At 43.1% G+C, this 26,040-nt stretch overlaps 1 protein-coding gene across 1 annotated transcript in view; it reads right to left on the bottom strand.

Moving 5' to 3' along the window:
- alk (ALK receptor tyrosine kinase) overlaps nucleotides 1–22,205 on the bottom strand; it is a gene marked incomplete at both ends in the record, with an annotated part of 479,282 nt that extends 457,077 nt beyond the window's left edge. Inside the window, one exon of the mRNA XM_084451093.1 lies at nucleotides 21,458–22,205. Coding sequence (XP_084307219.1) covers nucleotides 21,458–22,205 — 748 coding nt within the window. The remainder of the gene's footprint in view (nucleotides 1–21,457) is intronic.
- Nucleotides 22,206–26,040: the final 3,835 nt, after the last annotated feature.

Below are 26,040 nucleotides of genomic sequence, written 5' to 3'. Positions count from 1 at the left end.
TTATGTTATGTGTGTGTGTGGGGGGGGGGCATGTGACTGAGGCATGTGAACCCAGCGACAGCGCGGGGTGAGAGGTCATGTTTTCAGTGGTGTGTTTATTGGTTGGTTTATTTGTTAGCAGGATTATGCAAAAACTACCAGACAGATTTTCATGAGAGGAGTGTGGGTGAGAGTGTGTGTGTGTGTGAGTTAGTGTGTGTGTGTTTGTTAGAGGCACACTTGACAGCCACTTTACATGCTGATAAATGAACCAACAAACCAGACAAACCAGCCCATTCCAGTGTTCATTTTGTTAAAGGATTAACATGGTAATTTTCACTTTTTTTGAGTTTGAACATGCTATTTGCACAATAGGACATTGAAGAAACACAATAAAAACATTAAATATATCCGTTTTGTCGTTTTTGAGAAACTGGAAGCGTAACATTTTCAGTCCAATTTGACTCGGGGTAAAAATACTCTGAATTCGTGACGTTTTTCCCTTTGTTGACGTCACCCTAAAGTTTGAAAATCCCGCCTCCACTCCCCTGCACCGCCTCCAACAAAAATCTGTCTGCCTCCCGCACCTGCTGTCTTTGCGCCTTTTCACCATCTATCCAACATGGTAAGGCAGCTCTGAACCCTTTCTCATCTTGAGAATAATTGAATAGTTGCAGTCTCTTAATTTTATATAATTTGTACGTTTTATAGGCCTAATTGTATTTGTGGTTGTCATACATATTGGGAAGTTTTCACCATGATCTCCGTGTCTGAGTAGCCAACCTAGCTAATGTTAGATAAACGAACCATAACGTTAGCTGTAATTGGCAACAGTTTTTAAAAAGCTGTCTGATCCAGCTAGCTATTTGTCTTTATCCAGCGTGTTGACATTAGCTAGCCTAATGTTTGGAATGTCAGCTAGCTGTGTTAATTATCCTAGCATGCTAACGTTAGCTCTCAATGCATTTGCTTTTGGTAACGTTAGCCCTCTTGTGCAATGGCAGAAACACAGCGCACCATACTGTACTCTTCCCTGGCATCAAATCTACTTGCACCAGGTGCAAACTGTGCTGTAAGGTTTCCGGAGCGATATCCTACCAGAACTGTTGTGAGCGTGCTTTGTTGTATAGGCCAATACAATAGGCAACGTTACGAAGTCAAAGTTGGATATAAGTCAGTTTGTCTCCACAAGAATCTCCCGATTATCTCTCGCTCAAACTTAATTCGATATAATGTAGACTTACTGATAAATAGCCTATTGTTGTAATTTATGCTGTTTTGCATATGCAAAATAACGATGCTATTACTAATCGCTTTTATAATTTGCCCCCTTTTCTTGTAGCCAGATCACTACATTTCCAATACTGGGACTCGGGAGGTCCAGGTCCCGCGCTTCAGGGCTCTGGAGGTGTGCAGGTCCTGGAGGACAGGTTGCAGCCAATGTCACCTAATGATATTATAAATGTTACAACACCGCCCTGTTTTATGAGAAAGTAGCCTATGTCTTAATTTAATGTCATGTTGTATGCGCAACAATTACCTCGGAAAATAAAGACGTAGTCCTACCCGTGCGGGTTTTTGTCATTTATTTATTCTCACATTGAGATCTTAACTTGATCAAACACACCTGCTGTGTACTGAATCGTTTGTCCTAAGGTCTTGTATTGCAGCGTTGTGATGCGCATATAGAGGCTACTGTGCTAAAATTATGACTACATTTCAGGGTGGGTGGAGGTGAAGATATTAAGTCAAGTTATGTTCCTTTCATAATTTACAACTCCAAATAATTGTAATTCTGCAAAACATTCTGAAAGTTGTGTAAGGCTTATCATCACTGTGGCATCTGCTCCACATAATGTTGATCATCCCAGCACCTCGATCCGACCCAACTTCAGGAAGCATTGCGCATTTTGGGATTAAACAGCTCCAGTAGCGATATTCTATTATAACCAGAGGGCATTACAATAACATTCAAAACGAGATCTATTGACTGCATGACCTGTTAGTCTCCAGACTCCGGAGTAGGCTATACCCCTTGACCGCTGCGCTCACGGAGTCGCACGGCCCTCTGTCTCCAAACTCATCGATTATGTTGAATCGCTGCGCTACGCATGCAGTCTGCCACATATTAGTAGGATCAGTAGGCTAGCCTATATGTAGGCTACATCCCCAGCCCCTTTCTGCAAAATGTATTGTGTTGCCTTTGTATGTGAAATGAGCTATAATGATTTAATTTATCTAATAATCAGTTATTGCAGTGGTATTCCGCTCGATTCCTTACATCGCCACAACTGACAGATGTTGAACCCAGAACAGTAACGTTTCAATGTTCAACTGGCTTTGTTGGACACCTACTAAGATAAATAAAGTTAGACTGGTGAACAATGCGGATGTTATGTCGGTTTCACAGCGCAAATGATCTGTCTTCTGGCAAGACCCACAATTGCAATTATTTGACTAAATAGGTACTGTTCGTAGCTGGCTGAAAACTATAACGTTAGTCTAATAGCCCAAGCCTCCAAGCTTGCGTGGCCGGCTGCAGGTGCTTTTTCCTCTGTGTCGTGGGGGAGACGTGTCGTCGTTATACTTTTATCGTACTTTTCCCAAATAGGCCTAATGCAAATTCGAGGATACAGCCTGTTAGGTAGCGTGTATCTTTATAATGTTTGGGGGTTAATATAATATTAAGGACTTTGTAAATGCCCCTAGTTAGCAGCTAGAAAAATGGCTATTGATCTGGCTGTTGTGCGATCTAGCTCGTGTTGTCTAGCTCGGAGCGGTGGTAGCTATGGTAACGGGGCACACGTCTGTCAATCATAATGATTCCAGTTGGTCATTTGCTCAGAGAACTGTCAATCAGTTGTAATGAATCACGCCCAGTTTTGAGTGAGTGAACTTTTTGAGTGGCAGATTCAGACCTATAAAAACATATTTTAAAATAATTTTTATGGATGAATTCTGAAATAGTTAAACACATTTGTTTTGTTGTTGCCTAAAGATATCTGGAAAGTGTTATATTGAATTACCATGTTAATCCTTTAACAAAAATATTGACGAAAAATATGTTTTAACCTTTTTTCCATGAGGACATTTTGTTTTCCCTGTGCTCATCAAAATAAAATAAAACAAGTAGAGATCATGAGGACAGTATCTGGTAAAGGGAAAATATCCAATAGACTGTATGCTACATTAAAATCCATTTGACCATGTACATGATATGGCTGTTTAATGTTTAATCCATCCATTGATATGAAGATATGGATCTCTGACGTCTCATATTGAGGTGGCATAATGCCGTGTAACGGTTGAACCGTAGTCTAACCGACACGGTTAACCACAGCTGGGGAAGAAAACGATCACCACAATTTAGGGAAAGCTTTAACTGTAATAACTCTTTCCTGAGGTAATTATTCCAACTAGCGCTGACAGCCATGTCCATTTTCATTTTACAACAATAAGACCTGACCTCAGATGAAACGGCAGCAGTTTAAAAAGTCGTTCATCCTGGGGTGATTACTAATCCTGCCAGATGAGAGATAACGCAGGCTGGGACACCATTAATCACTGGGTTGCCAAAGAGTCAAGGAATGGATCCATTCTTTCTAACACTAAACAAAAATGTAGAAGACACAGGAAGTGAGGCCATAACTCACTTTAACGATGCTGTAAAGTGTTTTACTCTCATCAATGGGGAGTTACACATTCCGTAAAGTAGTGTTATCATGAGACATTATTGACACCAAGAGTCATTTTCTCTCCAGAGTGGCCGAATGGGCATTGTGACATGTGCATGCTGAGATGCTACAGATTCTGGACTTTTTCCCTGTTAGATGAAGTTCTCAATGTGTTGGCACAGCATAGGAAGATTGGCATGGAGAGTGAGAGGACAGGCTTAGCAGCCCACTAGAGCGGGTTTATGACCTTTTATGATAAGAGGCTCGCCTTGGTCTGCAGCATATTTATGAGAGAGCGAAAGAGAAAGAACTCTCTAATGTTACCTGAACTGTATTTTAAGCGGCTCCTTCTAGGCAGTAAAGTCAGAGGTCGGATAGAGTTCTTCTACAGTGTATAGTGCATGCAGGTCACATCGAACATATATGAACAAAGATATTTTGAGGATTTTGGCTGATGTACTGGCCCCTTACCTCCCTGCCAATTGAGGTGTCTCTATTGGGGTAGATAGATATAACAGTAACATTTGGCCTGGGCACCCGAGGGTTGTGCCCTACAACCGCTGATTGCTTCAATTTGCATATATGCTTAATAAATCAATTATTGCAATGAGTGTACTATTAGGCAAAAATTTGTTCTGTCAGGATCATACAGATACAGTACACCCACCCTGACCATTGTCTATCCCCTGTGGCATCCACAACCCCTATGATGGGCCTGTACAGCCCTTCAAAATACCCTCTCTTTATTCAAATAGCCTCTACCACTGGAAAAGACAGCGCTTAGATCAATGCACAAATCTCTACAATCTCTCCTAAATGTCTGTGTCAAGCACCAAGTCCCTGGTGGATCTCACGCCTCAACAGCCTCCTACATTGTTTCTCTAGGGTGTTGAAGGAGGCCTGTTGGCAAATTGAAACTGTCAACACTGGACGGTGACAGGGACTTGCGGTAAATACCCTCCTCGTGGGCGTCTTGGTCATGTGCACTGCCGGGGGCGCACCAGGCACCGTCTCACAAGGGCATCAACCTTAGTGGCACAACATGATGTGTGCTTGCCTCGCTCAGTCGCTGTCCATCTTTCGCCACAGGCTCAAAACTCACCTCTTCAAGAAGTACTACCACGACCCTCCCTCTTAAAGTCGCACAGAAATGAAAAAAGCATTCTGTCCCATTTTGGTTCACATAATTGGTCACAGTGTTAACCTATTCAACGATGTATGCTCAACCTTTGTTGTAATCTTATATCAAAGTATATAATTTCTTACTTCCTGGAAAACGGTAGGTCACATGCAATGACGACAACAGGTATCTTAGATTTTAGGCCAATAATCTCACGACATCCACCCGTCAATCAACGCTATCCTTCTATCGAATCTGTTTAAAGTTCTTAAAACCCGTCCACTTGTCAATGTTCCAATCAAATTCCTCTAAACATTATGTCCCACGCTCATAGCTTGTTTGCATCGGAAATACGTCAAACTACGGAAGTTAGATGATCTCAAACGTCCGTTGCTGTGCAACTTTAAGCACCTATTGTGAGAGCCTATCCTATCGGCGACAGCCGAAGGGGGGAGATTTTAGGTTGGCCGGTGTCACGTCGTGAGTGAGTCTGTCAGTCCTCCCCGTAGTACCAGAATCCACCACAAAAGGGGTGCCTTTCCAATGCATTTTTCCATTGACAAGTACATTTCGATTTTTGCATCATTTGCAACTATGCTTGGTGTCTCAGTATAGTCTCAGACAAGTTTACTCGGGAAACCATGTACTTTCTACATCCTCAGAGAGTAGAGCATGAGGTCTTTAGTAGAGCTAGATATGTCTATATTTCAACATCCATTATGGGACTTTTGACCATACAGCTGCATGGACTTGCTGGCTATTAAAACGGTTCTCATCCATCGTTGCTTTCTACATAAAAAAAGCTGTAAGTGTCTCAGTGTAGGGACAGTCCATTCTAACCAGGGGCCTTTTTAGCTTTAGCTCAACCACATGAGCTGGTTAAAGCTCACATAGTAGTACTCGTCATAAGTTGTTTTTCCTATTGCCAGTAGATTTAGATTTGAAGACTGAAACTAGTATGCTATGTATTTCAATAAAAGTATAGAAGAGTTTAGATAAAAGCTGACTCACTGTTTTACATGTTAGGGGTCTCATAGATTAGTAGTGTATCATATTAATTAAAAAATAAATTACATCTTTCCACTCCATCATTGCCACAAAGGAATATTCATCATGGGTGGGGGACAACATGTTTACTGTGCACTTGTTTCAGAAAGGATATGCACTTGTGAGTTCTGGCAAGTAGTAGTACATTGGCTTTTCCTACGTCAAATGCAATTATTGTAAGTCGCTTTGGATAAAAGGCTCAGCTAAATGACTGTAATGTAATGTAATATAGACACCCAGGCAGTTTAAATTAAGTTAAATTATCATTGCCACGACTTCCAGAGGTGGAATTTAACACCTTGCCTATAGGATAGACATTAACAATTGATTCTTGCCTATACAATAGACGTGACAACTGACTTAGCACAACTGTATACTTGATTGTTATTTAATTGTACTGCCTACATCATGGACCCAGTCATCCGTTGTTACAGCTCTGGCGTCTGTGCACCCACCGCGCAATTACACGTGGCTCCGCCCCCGGACACCTCTCCAGCGCTCTGCATCTCCAGAATACCCTCTGGTCTCCGCTGGTACCAGTGGGCGTTTCCGCTCGCCGTCACCGGTGCAGCCTTCCACCTCTGCACGTGCCCGACGCGAACTCGCCCGACGCGAACTCGCCCGTCGCAGCTGACAGAAATCACCCTGATGGCTCGGCACGTCCTCCACAGCTGACTCCAATTACCAACCCTACAAAACCTCCAGTTCTCCAGTCATTCTTCACCAGATCTTTGTTTGCCTCATGGTGGCAAGTAGTCAGTTTAGATGCTTGTGTAAAACAGTTGTTTCGCTTCCGAGTTGATCCCTAATTTTGTTTCCCTTTGCTCCCAGCGCCGGTTACTGGACCCGCTTTGCCAGCCCCTCCACGGACTGATACCACGGCTCAGGGGTGGACTGGGGAAATAATTGAGGTCGGGCAACGTAAATTTCCCCAGTCGGAACGGGCAACGTTCCGATTTGTTGAGTGGGGGGGGGGTGCAGCCCACACCGGCCCACTTGAGGACCGGCCCATCGCCGATGGCCAGTCCGCCATTGCCACGGCTCCCCTGACCCTCCTGCGTGGACACGGATATGATTCTGGACATGGGCACTGACCTGGGCATGGACACTGACCCCACAGCCCATCGCCTGACCCCTGCCTGTTTCCCACCACTCTCTTGGATTATCCTCTTGTACTGTAATAAATTGCTCCTGTGAGCAGAACCAACATCCTGCTTCCCGATTCATTCATTCATTCATTTTTGGAAATCAGTATCGATACCCAGCCCTAGTATTGATGTGTTGCATAACTTGGCAGTCATGTAATTAAGGTTACAGCAAAAAAAAAAAAAAAACAGGTTGTAGTAACACTAACCGAATCGATATCGAATCGAATTGAATCGTGATAATCGATTCTGAACCTTGTGAATCGGAATCGAATCGATTCTTGAAATTCTAATCGATACCCAGCCCTAGTCACCAGGTTTCCAACTCAACACAAAACCTCACATCCATAATGGAATGGGATAAGTAGATGAGGATGATTCTGCTAGACTGCAAGACTACAGATAGTAAATTGCCAGTTTGGGAACCTTTAATGTCTAGCTGCGTACCTAGGACTGGAATGATGAACTGATTAGTGCTGATAAGACACTGTAAGTGATGTCAAGAATTACAATGTACCTACTACAGTATGGAAATTAACATTCTATCGTAATGTACCTGCGCTGGTGTCATGTCCTGATGAAGTCCACATCGTGATTTTCTTTCCAAACGCATCGCATCTTGTTTCACCATTTTGTCGGTGTGATAGGCTTTTTTTGGGCTGTAAATGGATTTAACTAAATTTTTTTCATTTTTAGATTAGCAAGCTACTCACATCGTAGGTAGTGGATGTCAGCCCAATATCTTTATATCAGCTAAGACCGGGATAACAATTGCGAAATGAATAGGCCCCAGGATAGTGCGTGCAGCTATTGCTCTAAGCTAGACTCTTCACTATAGGCTATGATGGCCTGGCTCTCTCATTTCTAATGACTAGGTAAGGTACAACATCTGGTAAGATTGCAGTAGGATCATGACTGCTACCACTCTGATGATGATGCTCATTGTGTACCAGGTTGACATTAAAGAGTGTGTTCTATCAACTTGCCACTGAGAATAACATATTTTGCTTTTTAAAAAGACAGGTATGTATCCTTTAAGACTTATCTATAATAAAATAAATAATACATATATATACAGTATATATAGAGAGATGTATCTTATTACCCGATGTTATCAAACAAAATGTGTTCCTTCAGCCATTTGTACAGCAATCTCCACAAATGCTCTATTAACTCAGACCCATGCTGTACAGAAGCGCCAAACTGCCTTTGGCACTCAATGGTGGCAAATTCTCCTCACGATCAAAGCCTCGACAACACAACTTTCACTCGACTGGCCACATCTTTGGTATTGAAAAACAGGGAGATCTTCCCACTTGCCGGCTATCATGTCTTTTCTTTCGAAGAGGGATTCTCCACATAGTCAATACAATCAATCAATCTCTAATGGCCTCTTCCCCTTTGATGGCCTCTGTTTAATCAGAATAAGAGCCTGGGCCCGACTCCCAGACATTCATTTGGCCTCTCCTGTTCATTTGTTTGTTTTCTTATTGCTGCTCAGGCAGCCGGCTGGCATCCATCACAAGCCTGATTGAGCCCTGCTCAATACTAGAGCAGGAAGGGGGGAGCGATGAATGAGCCGTGGCCGGCCGGCCGTTTCATAGCCCCCCCAACTCAAAACAGCCCCCTCACATCTGTCGTTTGACAAGGGTGCACACAAGTACCTGCACGTATACTGGCGTGACCATTTTCAATCATCATAACGAATTCATGTTACAGTTCCCCTTCTACTGTTAAGGCATGATGTTGTACCATTACAAATGCCAATGGATGTGAATTAAGAATTCTAGATCAGGGACTGTTCATGTCCAAAGCTGCAGTGCGTACATGCAGGGATTCAGAAAGGCTCACTATTGGGCCGTTGGCATTTTCCATTCAAGGTGAGATAAGGACATTGGATCAGTGTTCACTGTTGGATTGGTGAACCACTAATAGTCCAAGACGGGGAGGGGGGGGGGGGCGGGGGTGGGGGGGGGCATTGGGTAACACTTCACATTAAGTTGCCATTAGACTCACAAGTCAATCTCTAAATGCTGTGCTCAACTAGAGATTGAGGACATTCATCCAGGTTTCGTTGCTAAAGGTGGGTGGAAACAATTTGAGAGACTGAAAAAAATTGCATTGCAGAACAAATCCAAGGTCTTTAGGGCAGTCCTTCCTAATAGGACGGTCATGTTTTCAATGGTTTGATCCTCCACTCCAGTTTGTTTGTGGAAAGGCAGGTCCTTCACCCTATTGGAGATGTAGGAAGTGGCTCTGATTGGTAATGTCGGTTTTTGGCACTTTTCTAGCAACAATTTTCAATGCCGATCTCTCCAGACTTTTGGAGGCAGAGATCTCTAGTCTTCTTCTTCGTGTGGGTTTCGATGTTGTGTCGGGGCCGAGGGGGCTATCTTTTTACCACCCTGAGCCTGGGTGAGGGGTCACCCGGGCTATATATCCGGGCACACCTCCAGGAGCCACGTCACCGTTTCGCCATACACAATCGTCAGGCCACGCATTCCATTGGGTGTCCGATATATCGGACAGTCCTGGATGACGTGGTCTGCGATTTGTTCCTTGGCGCCACACTCGCACGCCCCATCTGTGCATCGATGAGCGGAAGCGTGGGGGGGGGCCGAGGCAGACACCTTCTTGTGGGGCCGCCCGTCAGTAGCTGTGATTCACCACCGTGAGCGAAGCAAAGTCTTCCAACTGAGGGCCACCACCCGGGCTGGTGTTCGGCTGCCACAGGCGGGGAGGGCAGCCGGCTCCCAACCCAGAATTCTGCAGCTGAACACCGTCACTGAGCACCTGGCCTGCACCACCAAGGCCCTCGTCATCATCTAAAGTCTGATAGAGACTAAGTTGCCATGAACTGCTACAGTATTTTGTAACTACTGTATTGCAATATCTGTTGTAACAATAGGATCTGCTATGTAATTACATGTTATTATTACATGGGTGATTTACTTTTTAGCAGCATAGGTTGCTTAAGTGTGGGGGCTCTCCAGGAGTAGGTGGGCTGGCTGTACTGTAGCATTGTAGACATATAGAAAAGATTAAAGGGAATTTATAACTGCAAAACTGCCTTCGAAATCATTGGTGAGTAGCTACTGTGGCCTTAGAATAGGAGAAGCTGCCAATTTGAAACAACAGTCCATAGTAGAAGATACAGCCGGCTGAGAATGGAGCGAGATTAGGTCCCTGAGGGGACCTGTCAATCAAAGCTAGACCATCTGTAGACACACATCCCCTCACTCCTAAAAATAACACACTATGGTTGGGAATAACTTTTATTTTATGGTCCTTTTAGCCATTCTGATTGAAAATAGTCATAGAGATTATTTTTTTCTGATAATATGTTGACTATGGAATTTAAAACAACTTTACACAGACTTCTTCTTTTTACCTTTATTTAACCAGGTAGTTCTGTTGAAATGTGATCTATTTTACAAAGGAGACCTGGTCAAGACAACGGCAGCAAGAAGCAGTTCATCATATGGTTGTCATGTTATAGTAAGTAAGTAAGTAATAGTTTGTAATAGTTATAATGTTATAGTTATGATTATGAGTTTTAGTTACTGTACAGTACAGAACACCAACAACTATGTTACCAATGATATTGTATACATGAATTTGAAAATTGAAGCCTGAAGTTTCATATAAAAAATCTGAGTTTTCACAGCGGTATTTTACTATAATCTCTATACTGAATAACACAGGTTATTCCACCCATCTGTGTCTGCTGGAATTCTGCTTTGTGCTCTATTAAGAACAGCAGGTATGCCAAACTGTCCGCTCTGTTCTAGTCTGACCAGAACAGATCGAATCCCAGCAAGATACAAAGACATATCTCTCCAGCGCATCAGGGGTCAGCACATTTAACATTCGCAAAATCCTTCATGGCGATCGACGACAACACTGTCCAATGGATGAATGTGTTCTCCGCTCTGTCAGACTGCCAACGTGTTACACAAGTCCTTCCTTTCCCTTTTCCCCATTAGTACAAGAGGAAAAATCAGCAAGGTCAGACTACAGTATATGATGGGAAGGGAGTGTGTGTGTGTGTGGGGGGGGGGTTCGAGGGGGCTGGGACCATGGCCGGGGCCGATTTCATGGACTTAGTGCAAGCAAGCAAGGTCACCCACAAAGTCATCCAGCTGGCAATGGACAAAATAGCGGTGCTGTTGAATTCTCCCATGTTGCACTGCTGATGTGGTTGCCTGGTCCAGATCTCCTGTCCCAGCAGGAGCAACCAATGGCAGGAAGGTGTCCAGCTGCCTCAAAGCACCCCAGTGCTCCCTAGTGGACACACACACTCACCTTCTCATTTCAAAAACCTCACATATCAATTAGTCATTGAAGGCTTAAAGCAGTTGAAATGTTTGGATAGATGGCTTATTTAATGAATGGGTGACTTGGTTGGTGTATAACAGAGGACATCTTGTGATTGTGGTAATTAGATGCATGTATTGAACAAGAGGGTTTGTCCTGATCTGCTGATATACTCTCATACATTTTATTGTGGCTTTAGTGAAAGGGGGGTCTTCAATGTCTGCTGATTAATCTGTAATTAAAACAATAAAACAATAAACCAAGAAGTAAACAAATATATCCATCTAAAACTAATCAATTCTCCCCACCGCAACAACTAAAATGGATAGTAAACAAATATTGAAACAAATAAACACCAGGGCCCTGTACTATGAAACAGGATTATGGGGTTAGCGCGATAACTTCAGGTTCAAGCCTGGTTTATCCGTACTATGAAGGTGGTTCACTTTTCAGCATGCTATATCGCCATGGTAATTTATGCTGCCGAGCTAACCTGCTCCGGGGCAGGTTAAGTTCCAGATTATGGATCAAAACTGCGGTCGATCGACACGGTCACGGCTCTTCTCTGTCCTGGCCCCGCAGTGGTGGAATGAGCTGCCCACTGATGTCAGGACAGCAGAGTCGCTGCCCATCTTTCGTCGCAGGCTCAAAACTCATCTCTTCAAGAAGTACTACAACAATCCTCCCACCTAAGCACTTATTATATTATATTGCACTGTACTTTAGATTGTGATTCTTGCACTTTGCCTTCAGCACTAGATTATGCTCTTAGTCACTTGTTTGTTTTAGAAAGAAAATGCACTTGTGAGTTCTGGCAAGTAGTAGTACATTGGCTCTTCCTACGTTAAATGCAATTATTGTTAGTCGCTTTGGATAAAAGCGTCTGCTAAATGACTGTAATGTAATGTAATGTAAAACGTATGAAGCACTGCCCGCTGACTGATCAATTCACTTGGAAAAAGGTATATGGATGTCAAGATTCTATATGGAACTTCAGTGTGCGAATTAAAAAATAATCTGCAGTGCGCGAACAGTGAGAGGTTATTTTAAGACATTTTACAAAGCCATATTTTGCCTTGTGCATTTACAGTACCGTAGATTGTAGGCTATATGCACTGGCTTGCGTTTTATTTGCCTACCTGCAGTTTAGTGTAGGCTGTAGGTGATGCGGAGAACCAAGTAAAAACAAAATTTTTTTATTAAATTTTCAAGTCTTTAATGTTGACTTTTTAGACTTCCTAGGAACAAAGAGAAGTTGGCTACATTTAAATTGAATTGTGACAGCACCAATGCCTGACAATCAATGACGTTATAGGCCTACTGAAATAGGCCACTTTTTTGAGAAAAGAGCTTCACTTTTTCCATCTTAATAGCCTGTTTTATCTCTAGTTCCTCTTGTACTGTATAGAGACATAACATTGTCTACTCCAACCTGAAACTATTAAAACTATAGGCTACATTTGCTTTATTTAAGTATCCCTTGCCAGTCTCCCAGGGTTGCAGCTGAAAGAATAAGATATATTGATATAGGCTACAATTGCTTTACAGGCCATAAAAATAGGCATAGCCCAATGATCTAGCCTACTCATGTTCATGAGGATAATGATAAAATGTAGGCAGTTGGCAGTATTTTTCCATCTTTCCTTCCTGTCTTTGGCAGTAGCGACTGTGTATAGTTCATATTTCTATAATATTGCTCCTCTTGTGTAAAATGCAGTGGACGGAGCTTGGAGCAAGGCCGTGTCCAAATATCCATACTAAGGTATGCGATTGGTCATTGCGATTGGTACCCCCCTGTTCAGATAAGCCCGAAACCCCTAGCTACCATAACTCACCTACTTCGGCATCTCTAATATTGGGCATAAACCTCCCCCCCACCTCCCCCTCTCCACTCCCTAATAAAAAAAACACCCCACCTCTCCACTCCACTGTTTATTGACCAACGTGTTCCGCAAATCAAAGACCCTGGTGGAGTGATGGCCGATCTATACAGCCCGTCCTGAAGGTAAGGTACGCCTAGTGGATGGAGAATGCAGCTACTCGCCATTTCATGGTGTTAAGTGGGTTTTTGTCCTGTGATGATGATGCCGTCTCCCTCGACAATTCTATTAAGGGAACATTAAGAGTCTGAAAGCACTCCTCCCTCTTTTTTGGGGGGCGAGGGTGTGTGGGCAAGCTTAGGGTCTAAATGAGGTCATAAAGCTGCAGATTTAGATGGGGCGGTCCCATGAGCCGTTTCTTAGATGGTTTGTTTGTTTGTTTGATTGTTAGCAGGATTATGCACAAATTGCCAGAACCATCTTCATGAAACTCGGTGGAAGCGTGTAGCATGGTCCAACTTAGAGCCCATTAAATTTTGGAGCAGATCCGAATCACAGTCGGGTCCACGAGCTGCCCAAACATGGCCAGCCATTCAACTCCATTAATTTTTTAGACTATCAAACTTATTGTCATGAAACTCGTGGAGGGGTGCAGAATTCATTAATTGTCAATAGGTCGAATTAAAATGGCCATATTTTGACATTGGAAGGTCCCAAAGACAGGGTTTGGACTGGCATAAAGCTCTCGACCTAACGAATGCAGCAATACCAAACATTTCCTGCTCACACACAGGTGCGTTCATGGGTGGAGGTCTGTGCTCTCTGAGCACCATTTCTAGTTGTATTCTTGTATGAGAAGCCTTACCTTAACCTTACTAGTATTTGCTGTCATGTATAGAGTGCTTGATGTACTGCAACTTCATCATTGCAGTAATGAAAAACTTTTCACACAAGATGCAATGTAGCAATATGCAATATAGCCTCATCTTGAATATATGCTGATTCCTTTCCAAGCACAAGCACACTCCTCTCTCCAGAAGATATGCAGCAAATGTCACATTACTCACACTTTGGCAGAACATAGGAAAACTAGGTCTGTGCTTGTGTCATGGCATCCAACTACAACCCCCCCCCCCACACACACACACACACACACAAACACACACACAGGCTCTTTCTGCCCGCATAGACAAACCTGCACAGTCTCTGTCTCACACTCACAGACGCACACACAACTCCCTCACATTCCACCATGCACATTCCCTATTCCCTAAGCAGGGCAGAAGTGGAGCATCTATGAAAAGAGGAGCCCATCCATGCCTCTCCGTAAACTAGCTTTGAGCTAAACCCTGCCGCCCCTGCCTCACATCCACATCGCCATTAATCACAAAAAGCCATTGAGTTTTTGAAAAAACAAACAGTGACATAAATAGCTAAAGCATCAGGGAAGTGAGAGGAAGCAGACACTGGCCACACCAAGTGCTCCAACTACAACAAAGTCACCTTGAATTTTCTTTGAACAACAAACAGCAAGAAGTAGAAAGCGCCCGCCTGGGTGATTAAACATCATTAGATGCATTAGATGTTCATCTGTCCATATCTCTCCATTCTGCTTCACAACACAGTATTTCCCTGCAAGGCTGGTTATAAGAGCGGAACAACATGCATTTGCATCGTTCCTAGGCCAGAATTCCCAATAGTTCCCGTGCTGAGCCACAGCCAATGAATATGATCAATGGATGAAAGGTTATGTTTTATTCTTTTTTTTGGAACACCAGGGAGCAACATGATTTAGTTATTTCTCGTTTTTTTGTTGAGAGGAATGGACCATTCAATTGCAATGTCAGCATGGCTTAATGTGAGAATCACAGAAAAACTGACCGTGGTTCAAGGGGCATCTCATTTACATGTAATTATTTCCATCCTTCCGAGTCAACAGAATGTAAATCACCTATTTCTTGATTTGTAACTCTGAATAGATGAATGTTGAATCTGCATCATTTTAAATTCCAGCCTATATGGGCACAATACAGCTTTGAAAAACCAATATTGACTGTGAATGACTATAATTACATCAACTGACTATTTTGTTATGGTTCATTTGAAGTCCGTCAAGCAACACTGCTTTTCCAAGCACACAAAATGTCAAAAGCTCTCAAGGTGCTTACTTGTTGAAGCCAGGTACAGTAGCGTACAGCAATACTGGTGCCCATAAACAGAGCCATACATTTGTAAGCGATGTCCCATTGTCAAATTCCAAACATTTCAGAAATAGATTACAATTACTTCAGTAACACTAATAGTTAATAGATCATTCACAAACTGTTAATGAGTTATTAATGATGTGTTAAATGTTTGTTGAAAATTGGTTAATTATCATTAGGCTATGTAAAGGTTCATAAATATATTTGTTAAGACCATGTCAATAGTTTATAGACCTTATAGGGACGTTGCAAGTATTCCTCATTTGCTAATGTTTACAAATGTTATTTTATATTATTAAATTGGTAAGTAATTATTATCAGCTCATTTGTTAAAGCTCAGTTAATATATTTGATAATGCCATGTTCATGAGTTGCAACTATTCCTCATTAGAATAAGGTCCCAATCTATAAGCTATTGACAACATCTTAACAAATATATTTACTGACCTTTACATAATGATTTGTTACTTACTTCTAAACATTTATTAATTTTTGTTTAGATTCAGATTTAGGTTCACTGATGGAAGGCCTGATGGGGCCAACTGTAGGTAGATCAACTATTAACAAATACTTAGTGGTTAGTAGTTTACTAATCACTTATTCATGATCTATTAACTATTTAAGTCATAGTTTTAAATCATTAACCAATTATTAACAAACATGTAATAACTATTAATAACTAACAGTTTGTTGATGATCTATTAATACTTAAGGGATAGTTGTAGATAATTAATTGACTATTAACAAATGTTTAACATGTCATTACTAACTTGTTAACTAACAGTTTGGATGGATCTAACAGTTACTGTAACTAATAATGGACAATCTACAATCAACTATTTATAATGGGTAGTTATTCTAAAGAGTTGCCTTCTTTTTAACACTCAATGACTAAAAGCCAAATTAACAGAGAAAGGTGTCTTTCTCAATGTAAAACATTGATTAGTGACTGTGAACTTTTCTGGGGACAGACTGGGAGTGATGCTGGGTCCATTGATCATAGAAATACATAAATGAACTGATGTCATTTTGACCCATCATTGATTTCCTCATTAGTCTGATTGATGCGAGCTCCAAATGTCAAGTGGTTATTGATTAGACCAAGAGTCCCGTGGGATGTATCACTTCACTTCCATGTGGGTTTGCAGCTTTCCACCTAGGTAGGTCCATTTTCAAATAAGCAGTATGTACAGCATCTACAGTATGAAGTCACCAGTAGAATTTGATGTTAAACCAGACTATCCTAACTGCAACCCAACCAGCAGCATCATATCAACAGAGTTGTAGTGTGTTGATAGTTTGAGGGTCTATCAGAGTTGTAGTGTGTTGATAGTTTGAGGGTCTATCAGAGTTGTAGTGTGTTGATAGTTTGAGGGTCTATCAGAGTGGTGTGTTGATAGTTTGAGGGTCTATCAGAGTGGTGTGTTGATAGTTTGAGGGTCTATCAGAGTGGTGTGTTGATAGTTTGAGGGTCTATCAGAGTGGTGTGTTGATAGTTTGAGGGTCTATCAGAGTGGTGTGTTGATAGTTTGAGGGTCTATCAGAGTGGTGTGTTGATAGTTTGAGGGTCTATCAGAGTGGTGTGTTGATAGTTTGAGGGTCTATCAGAGTGGTGTGTTGATAGTTTGAGGGTCTATCAGAGTTGTAGTGTGTTGATAGTTTGAGGGTCTATCAGAGTGGTGTGTTGATAGTTTGAGGGTCTATCAGAGTTGTAGTGTGTTGATAGTTTGAGGGTCTATCAGAGTGGTGTGTTGATAGTTTGAGGGTCTATCAGAGTTGTAGTGTGTTGATAGTTTGAGGGTCTATCAGAGTGGTGTGTTGATAGTTTGAGGGTCTATCAGAGTTGTAGTGTGTTGATAGTTTGAGGGTCTATCAGAGTGGTGTGTTGATAGTTTGAGGGTCTATCAGAGTGGTGTGTTGATAGTTTGAGGGTCTATCAGAGTGGTGTGTTGATAGTTTGAGGGTCTATCAGAGTTGTAGTGTGTTGATAGTTTGAGGGTCTAACAGATATTAGACCAGTGTGGTTCTTATTAGGTTCCATTTGTACTCTGAGTTAGGCTAATTATTTAAGCAATAAACCACGAGAGGCTGTGTGTTATAGTGATTTTATAACAACTAGGGGGCGTTGTTAGAAAACATAAAACCCCCCTAGCTGTTATAAAATCACTATAACACACGGTGTAGCCGGTATCGTTGACATCAATTGAATCTTTCCAAACGCGAAGTACGCACGCGCGAGTTCCACACACGAGACGCGCGTGAAAAGGTTTGGTGTAGCTCGGCCGTCATTCAGACAAAACCAGGAAGGACGAGGGGTTGCAGCCATTTTCTCTACTCAGTTTGTTTGTAAGGACATTGACCTAGGTGAAACTACATCGTTTGAATATCTTGCTCATAAGCTTAAAGCAGAATTATCAGTGCTCCTCATAACATTATATCGGCCACCAAGATATTCATCAGTATTTCTACAGGAATTCTCAGAGCTGATTTCAACTGGTATCACTAGATATGATAGATTAATATTGAATGGAGACCTGAACATTCATATTAATGAGAAGAATGACCCCAAAACCATGGAGCTTCTGAATCTACTGGACAGCTTTGAACTTACCCAACATGTAAACGAAACCACTCATCAGCATGGTAGTACTCTGGACCTAGTAATAACAACAGGGCTAAACATTGATAATGTATCAATGCTCAGAATTTTCTGACCATCACTGTGTATTTTTTGATACCAACCTAATCTTAACAAAGACCCAAAGAGAAACCTTGGTTCAAAAGGGATTCCTAGACAAGGCAAGGCTGAAGCACAGTTCTCTAATATTATGAGATCATTTGAGCCATGCAGCTATGATGCTCTTTAAATGAGATGGTCCAAAACTTCCACAGCACCTTGTCAACTGCTTCAGATACCATTGCTCCACTAAATGTTAACCAGGCCAGGTTCAGCCTGGCTTATGTGCGTGGCTGGCTTGTTTCTGTTCAGGACTGGTAGAACGGACGCTAGTCATGCCACTGAAATAACTGTGAATTGAAATGACATTCATGTCTGATATATTAAGATAGGTGTTGTCGCCTGGACACATCAGTTCCAATGCTTCCAATGCTAATCCAGCACAATAAGAGCGGGATAGCCAGTTAGCTCATGAGCTCACAACAACTAGCAGCAGCTTCCATAACTGGCTAAAGCAGTTACACTGATGATTCCTGTAACGTTAGCTATTTTGCTGAAATTGGTTCAACTTCTGTTTCTGGACAACGGTAAGGGATAAAAAGATTGGAGTGAAAGGATGAACGTGTGGAGGTTTGGGGTATAGCCCCATAAAGTCATCCCCACCGAGGCCTTGAACCCCAATCTCCCATGTGGGAGTCAATTGCTTTCACCGCTACTCTACTTGTGCAGTGGAGATCAACAAGTTGATTTTGGTGTCCTTCTTTATTTTGGTGTGCTGGGACTACTGCCTCTTGTGGTGCCAACATAGAAATGCAGGTCAACATTCAACGGAGGGATGGAGGGAGTGATAACCAGACAAACGCTATACTAGATGTGCTGGCTTACAGCCACGCATAAAAAGAGGTCAGCTGGCAGAATCTCCCCATGGTTGAATAATAGCAGTGTTAATGAAATTAAGAGGCAATGTCGGGCAGCTGAAAGAAAATGGAGGAAAACTACAGTTCACTGTAATATATACAAAGAAACCATGGCTGCCTAAGACAAAGCAACACGCCTTGCAAGAAGGGATTACTTTTCCAAGATTATTACAGAGCTGGAAACTCTAGAGTATTATTCTCCACTATAGACCAGTTAATCACCACTGCCCCCCTCCTCCACAGCTCTCAGCACCAACATGTGAAAAACTCACACTGTTCATCAATTAGACATCAATTAGAGCCACTATTACCTCTGATATAAACACAGACGACCTCAGCAAACCCTGTGAAAAAAGATGTAATCATGGGCAAATTAACATGTATCACATTACCAGAGCTTTGTAAGATTGTACCTGAGTGTAACTCCTCTACCTCATGTTGTGAGCCTGTACCTACAGAATTCTTTATGCTGCTGTTCAACATTGTTTCAAATCATGCCCTGAAGATCATAAACATGTCTCTTCAAACAGGCATCTTCCCAGATGCCTTCAAAACAGCTACTAAAGAAACCCAGCCTAGATGTTAATGCACTGAACAACTACAGGCTGATATCCAACCTCCCATTCATTAGTAAGATACTTGAAAAGATAGTCTCAGTACAAATAAACTCCTTTCTCAAAGACAATAACATCCTGGAGGAACTTCAATCAGGCTTTAGGACACACCACAGCACTGAAACTGCTCTTACTAAAATAATCAGCGACCTCAGACTAAACTTTGATGCAAATAAACCATGCGCACAGCTTGCTGGAGCAACGATTGTGCGCTGTGCTGGAGCAAGTGAGGAAGCTATTTCGTTTCGAAAGACGTTTCTTAAGATCATGGCATGTGAAAACCACAACAGGCCTATGCTCTATGTAAGCACAACTAGCGATCATCAAGACAGATTGATGAAAACAACCGTTTCGAGGCAGAAAATAGATTTTTAGAAACTGCATTCTAAGTGCCCCGACCACCGCCATTACATGGATATACTGGCTCGCGCTGGATTTTAAATTTCTTCTACATGCCTCCGAACTACACCAAAGTGATCTCGGTGAGTCAAACGTCTTATAATATGTCGTAAATAAGGTCCAGGTTGTCAAAAACGAGCATTGTCCTTTAACTGAGATATAACTCTGCAGGCATAGTCCTATGATCACCATATCACATGTGACAGGACAGAAAGAAAGAAATTGAATTGGCTTTCAAAGAAAAAAGAAATCAAATTGGCTTTCAAATTAGAGCATAGATTTTGGATGAAATAGTTGGTTAATCTTGCTGGAGGTGTTGTTAGAGGCAGAACTGCCACGGGCCTTCCCTCCGATGCACTTTGATTAAGCCTTGAGTCCTGAAATACTGAAATAATCAGTCATCATCCACAATCTTACATTCATCATATTGCAACCGTATAACCAGCACCTCCCTTAGGGGTATAGTAAGATGTGCACGTCACAGAAATGAGGCCAATCAGGAGACTTCCAATCAATTCAGGGGGCAAGACACCAAAGTAAGGGGGGGCTGGAAGACTGTGGTTTGGTTTGGCTTGGTTGGCTTTCTAATAAACACAAGAGACAAAATATATTCAAGCAAGATAGCTAAGGCTGTATGGAATAGACCCAACCATGCCATGGGAAGAGTGGGGTGCTGCCAGGCTTTGCCCAAGCCAGCTCGTCTTGCTTATCTGACAGGTTCCATTGCATTTTCGAAGCCAGCCTCTCTCATCAAAGCGATTAAGCAATTACGCTGATTATGCAGCACTGAAGAAACAGGGAAGCACCCCTGAGTATGGAACACCAAGCATCCAGGGAGATAAAGGCTTCAGTTGTGCGTGATCAAAATAAAGGCTGGTTTTCTCTAATCCATGACTTTATTGGTACTGTAAGTGTGTCTATTCGCTGAGACAATTATTTGGATTGGGGCTTTTCTAACTTGACTATTTAACCATAACACACCCTCCTTGCTGAAAAGATACAGTATACATGGAGAGATTGCTGTACATTGCACATGCAGAATAAATAATGTGAGACCTTATACTGTGGATTGTATTTCTTTAAATGGACAGATACAGCAGAGCAGCCATTGCTGAGGGTACTAGCCCTACCAAACCATTGTAGCTTTTATTCACGTTTCTATCTTTCAAAGAGCAAATTTATTTTAATGATTCAGGGCTCAAATCTGTTGTAGGCTAAGCATTCATCAATTTCAAATCTATACTACAGTGCCACCAATGCGTAAACAATTTACCTGTACAATCAGATTCATTTGCAAGAAGCCATGAAGCCCAAATCCAGCACATCAAACAAACTTCACCAAACAGAACAGCTAACAAACCAACTTCCCAAGTAATTGAAGAAATTACAGTTACCCATTGATGGATCTCTGTTTGTATGGGCGTGCGTGTATGTGCGTGAGAGAGAGAGAGAGAGAGAGAGAGAGAGAGAGAGAGAGAGAGAGAGAGTAGGAGGAAGAGGAGGAGTAGGAGTAGGAGGAAGAGGAGATGGTGCTGAAATCTTACCTCGGGATGCTATCTGAAGGACGAGGCGGGGATCTGCCGCTCGTATTGCAGCGGTGTACTTGTCCTCTGTCCCGGGTACCTGAGCTTTCCTTTCGGGCATGAGGCGGACTCTGAGACGCCCCCCTTCAGCACCTAACCACCACTCCAAAATACGTGTTAGGTCCATTTCCAGGAAAAATACAGGTGCTTCTTCGTAGACAGCCAGGCCCCCGCATCCCGTTCTGACCATATCCTCCCCAATTTCTACAACGACTTGATTCGATTTTCTACTGGCTTTCGTCAAGCCTAAATTCAGAACTTTGGACAGCGGCCGCGTAAAAAGCGAGGGGAGCTGTCCAGCAGTAGACGAATTGCCTTTGTACGCCATAGTGCTATCGGTTGCTGCCAACTTTGGGTCGAGAAAAGTAGATATGATTTTTTGTAATGGTATGCAGTGCATCCTCAAGTTGGCGCGCACCGTGTAGCAACCATTAAAAGTCTGACAATCGCCGTTGAGTGGCCGTTTTATAAACTCCGCCAGGTAATACCTCAAAAGAGAAGGGACAGCGAAATCCACCGCGAGATTTTTCCTTTTCAGTCTGGAATTATATGTTTGGTTCGTGTCTTTTTTGCCCATGGCATCCCCGCTGCTGTTGCCGTGACCCGCGGTAGGAAGCGCAAGCCCCGTGGTGGTTCTTTGCGAGGCGCACTGCAGCTCCGCGAGGAATGCCGCAGACCAAACGAACAAGTACCATATTCCGGTCGTCATGCTTAGAAATCGTATTTTTCCTTGTTGAGGCTACTTCTTCCTTTGCCGCTGTTCCCCTTTTTCACGGACAACGCACAGAATCAAACAGTGAATCGATGATCATGCGGGTTCTGAGGCTCGCTTGTGCGCACCCGCGGCAAAATGAGGGGGATTTACCTCACATTGGTGGTAGTGGTGACTGTTGCTATCCTCCTTTCTTTACGTGGAAAAGTGTCATCCTTTCCCCCTAGATAATGTCCTTTGGCACGGGTATGTCCTAACGACTCGCTCTCTGAGGCGCTGATTGATATGCCACTCGGGTCTGATCCGTGGCTTTCAAAGCCTCCTTGTGTTTCTCAGTTGCGGAGGTACAAGTAGCCGTTTTGTCAGCAAAGATATGCAGTGTCGCTCCCTTTCTTCATAACTCTTCACTAACCATGTCTGTATTCCGCAAGTGTAGGCTATCTGACAAATGGCAGTAGATAGTCAACCGATCATAGACCAATGTAGCCAGCCTTGTTATTTACCGTCGTCGCTCGATCAATTTCATTTCATGTGTTTGGAGATGTCAAGCGTAAAAGTGGAACTTTAAAATGCAACAAAAATAGATTACCTCAGAGTTAAAGAAGTATTAGTCGTCGTCTCTCTTCCGAGTTGATGGCTTTGGTAGCTTAGTCAACTATGGCCTCTCACAATTCAACTAATTAATGCAAGAGATGTGGTGTTCGATGGGTTTTTACCGCGCGTGTGTGCGTCACCTCTCCGCTCCATGCATGCACGTGCCCAACTTACTTACATGCTTTTGACGCCAGTAACGGAATACGACCGAGCCACATGTATGGTTGCCTGACGCGCGAGTCTAGCCTGAATGGTCACTGAATGCGTCTTCGCCCGTCCAGTGCCCGTGTGTAGGCTACCCTCCATGACGTGGAGCAACGGCACATCTTCGGCCCACTGTCAGCGCTCGTTACGACACCTGCATCTCATTGAAATGAGGCATACCAATATTGAGGCACAGCGACAATGCCCCCTCCGTCCTTAATGCATTTCAGTGAATCATGCATGGGAATTTGTTTAGTTGCCTCTCAAAATATAACCACACGTTGTTTTTGATCCATAGGCTGCCTCGCCGCATTATGTAGAACAGATATGGTATGATCTCAAAATCAGGGAACTCATTTGTCATTGGTGATTCTTGTAGCAAGCTGAGGCCTTTGGCTTTAAGAGGTTGCTCAAACATTAGGCTACTTTAGGCTGCCGCCTTTCTGAAACGGAAAAATATAGGGGAAATAGCCAAAATAGCATACTCTCAGACCTACATGGCACTGTGGGAAGAGAGAGAGAGAGGGGGGTCTCCGAAGGGAGCTCTAATGAAACGAGCTCCCTCACTTCTCTCTCTCTCCCGCTCTCTCCCTCTTTCTCTCTCTCTTTCCACAGTGCCATGTAGGCCTATTGACACTGAGGCGTATTATGTATCTCCTTTCGGTCTATCCTCAATTTGAACGTGTTTAACATGCATCCACAGTAATGATAAGTACGGAGAAATAAAATTACTGATTCACATTAATAGACACTAGATGGCGCTGTTATACATTAAAATGTAATTTTATCATCTTTGACTATGACATATCCATTAATGCACAATTAAAGTGTCATCACTCCTGTAAATGAAGATATTAATTGTTCATTGTATATAGCCTTTTGTATTCAGTTGACAAGTGACAGCCCAGCTAACTGTAAAATAAATGGATGTGATGCTTTGCAATATGGCAGCTGTCTTGAAACTTGATCTCCTGAAACCTTGACTTCACCCAAATCAGATTTGTTTATCGGAAGCCAAATCTTTTTGGGTGATTGTCAAGTTTCAGTTCCATCAATATGTTAATGCTTGCTGTATTCCAACAGCAGGGAATCATAGAGTATAACAGAGCAGATGGAGAGCAAAACAGATCATTGAACTGGAGGTTTGGGGGAGCAGAAACCAGCTGCATACTTTTTGAAAACAACTGATAACATTGCTTCAACAATGTACACAAAAAGAGTGCTACCTGTATGTAGAACCATTAGCAACAGTAGATTAAAAGATCTACTTAAAAGGTTCCAGATATAATCCATTTCAGGTCCAAATGTGCTGAGTGGAACCCTGAATGGTTTGTTTGGAGACCAGAACATTGGTACCTGTCTCCTGGTACCTGTCTGGTACCTGTCTCCTGGTACCTGTCTCCTGGGCTCCCTCACTTCCTGTGCCCCCTTTGTGGTTTGGATTATGTTTGTGATTTTATCTTGCATGTTTTTTAGAAATGAATGTTAATAATATTGGATGCTGATATGCATTGGAGAAATGGATTGTACATGGATGTGGATCTGGAAAACCGTACCTTCAGTTATGAAACTGTCTTTTTATCCTTTCCTCTACTTCACTTATAATGCATGTGCACCTTTGTGTGACGTTACTGTACGTCACTGACGTATTTAAAGGGGCTAGAAAGGCTTTATCATTCACAGGTGAACTTCAAAGAGTGACTCTGATGTGCAGAACTGTCTCTTACTCTCGGTATCTGATCCATTTCTCCTCCCCCCTATGGGTTCTAGAGTGAGAGCTGCTTCTGCAGGGCATTGGATCGGAACCCTCAGGGACCGGTATTTTCCTTCGGGGGTTGAGGTGGGTTTGTAGGGAGTGTTGAGGTGGGGTTGTAGGGAGGGTTGAGGTGGGATTATAGGGAGTGTTGAGGGCGGATTGTAGGGAGGGTTGAGGTGGGATTATAGGGAGGGTTGAGGTGGGATTGTAGGGAGTGTTGAGATGGGATTATAGGGAGGGTTGAGGTGGGATTGTAGGGAGTGTTGAGGTGGGATTGTAGGGAGGGTTGAGGTGGGATTGTAGGGAGTGTTGAGGTGGGATTGTAGGGAGGGTTGAGGTGGGATTGTAGGGAGGGTTGAGGTGGGATTGTAGGGAGGGTTGAGGTGGGATTGTAGGGAGGGTTGAGGTGGGATTGTAGGGAGGGTTGAGGTGGGATTGTAGGGAGGGTTGAGGTGGGTTTGTAGGGAGTGTTGAGGTGGGATTGTAGGGAGGGTTGAGGTGGGATTGTAGGGAGTGTCGTTGCTTGGCAGGTTGAAGGACTTCATATATTCCACCTTTCTCTTTATCGGACTTTGCTCTTCAATCCATCCAATGAGGAAGAAGAACAAGTCTTTATTGGTCATACAGCACTATACATTCACCACACGCTCGCAATGGGCGATACATGGGAACACACACACACGCACACACACACGCACGCACACACAAACACACACACACACACACACACACACATGCATGCGCACACACAAACACACACGCACACACACACGCACACAAACGCACGCACACACAAACACACACACACTCACTCACACATTAGGGTCACAGGTGAAATGCATCCCTGCTTTTAACCCATCTGTACTGTCCCTCCAAGAGCAGCCAGGAGCAGTGGTCATCTGCAGGGGACCAGTCCAAGTCTCTGTCCAGTCCTGCTCAGGGACACACAGGAGAGCGATTGCTTCTTCAGCATGGTTTTATATTGGGGTTATTGTGAGGAAACCCTTGTGAACAGACGGAGAACATGCAAACTCTATACACAAACAAGCGGGAGATATCTCACCTGGGTACCTGACTACCCTGGGGAGATACCCCACCTGAGTACCTGACTACCCTGGGAGATACCCCACCTGAGTACCTGACCACCCTGGGAGTTACCCCACCTGAGTACCTGACCACCCTAGGAGATACCCCCCCTGAGTAACTGACCACCCTGGGGAGATATCCCACCTGAGTACCTGACTACCCTGGGAGTTACCCCACCTGAGTACCTGACTA

Source organism: Borostomias antarcticus, assembly GCF_949987555.1.
Source record: "Borostomias antarcticus genome assembly, chromosome: 16".
NCBI classification, from domain to species: domain Eukaryota; kingdom Metazoa; phylum Chordata; class Actinopteri; order Stomiiformes; family Stomiidae; genus Borostomias; species Borostomias antarcticus.
This window is presented reverse-complemented; position numbering and strand designations above follow the sequence as displayed.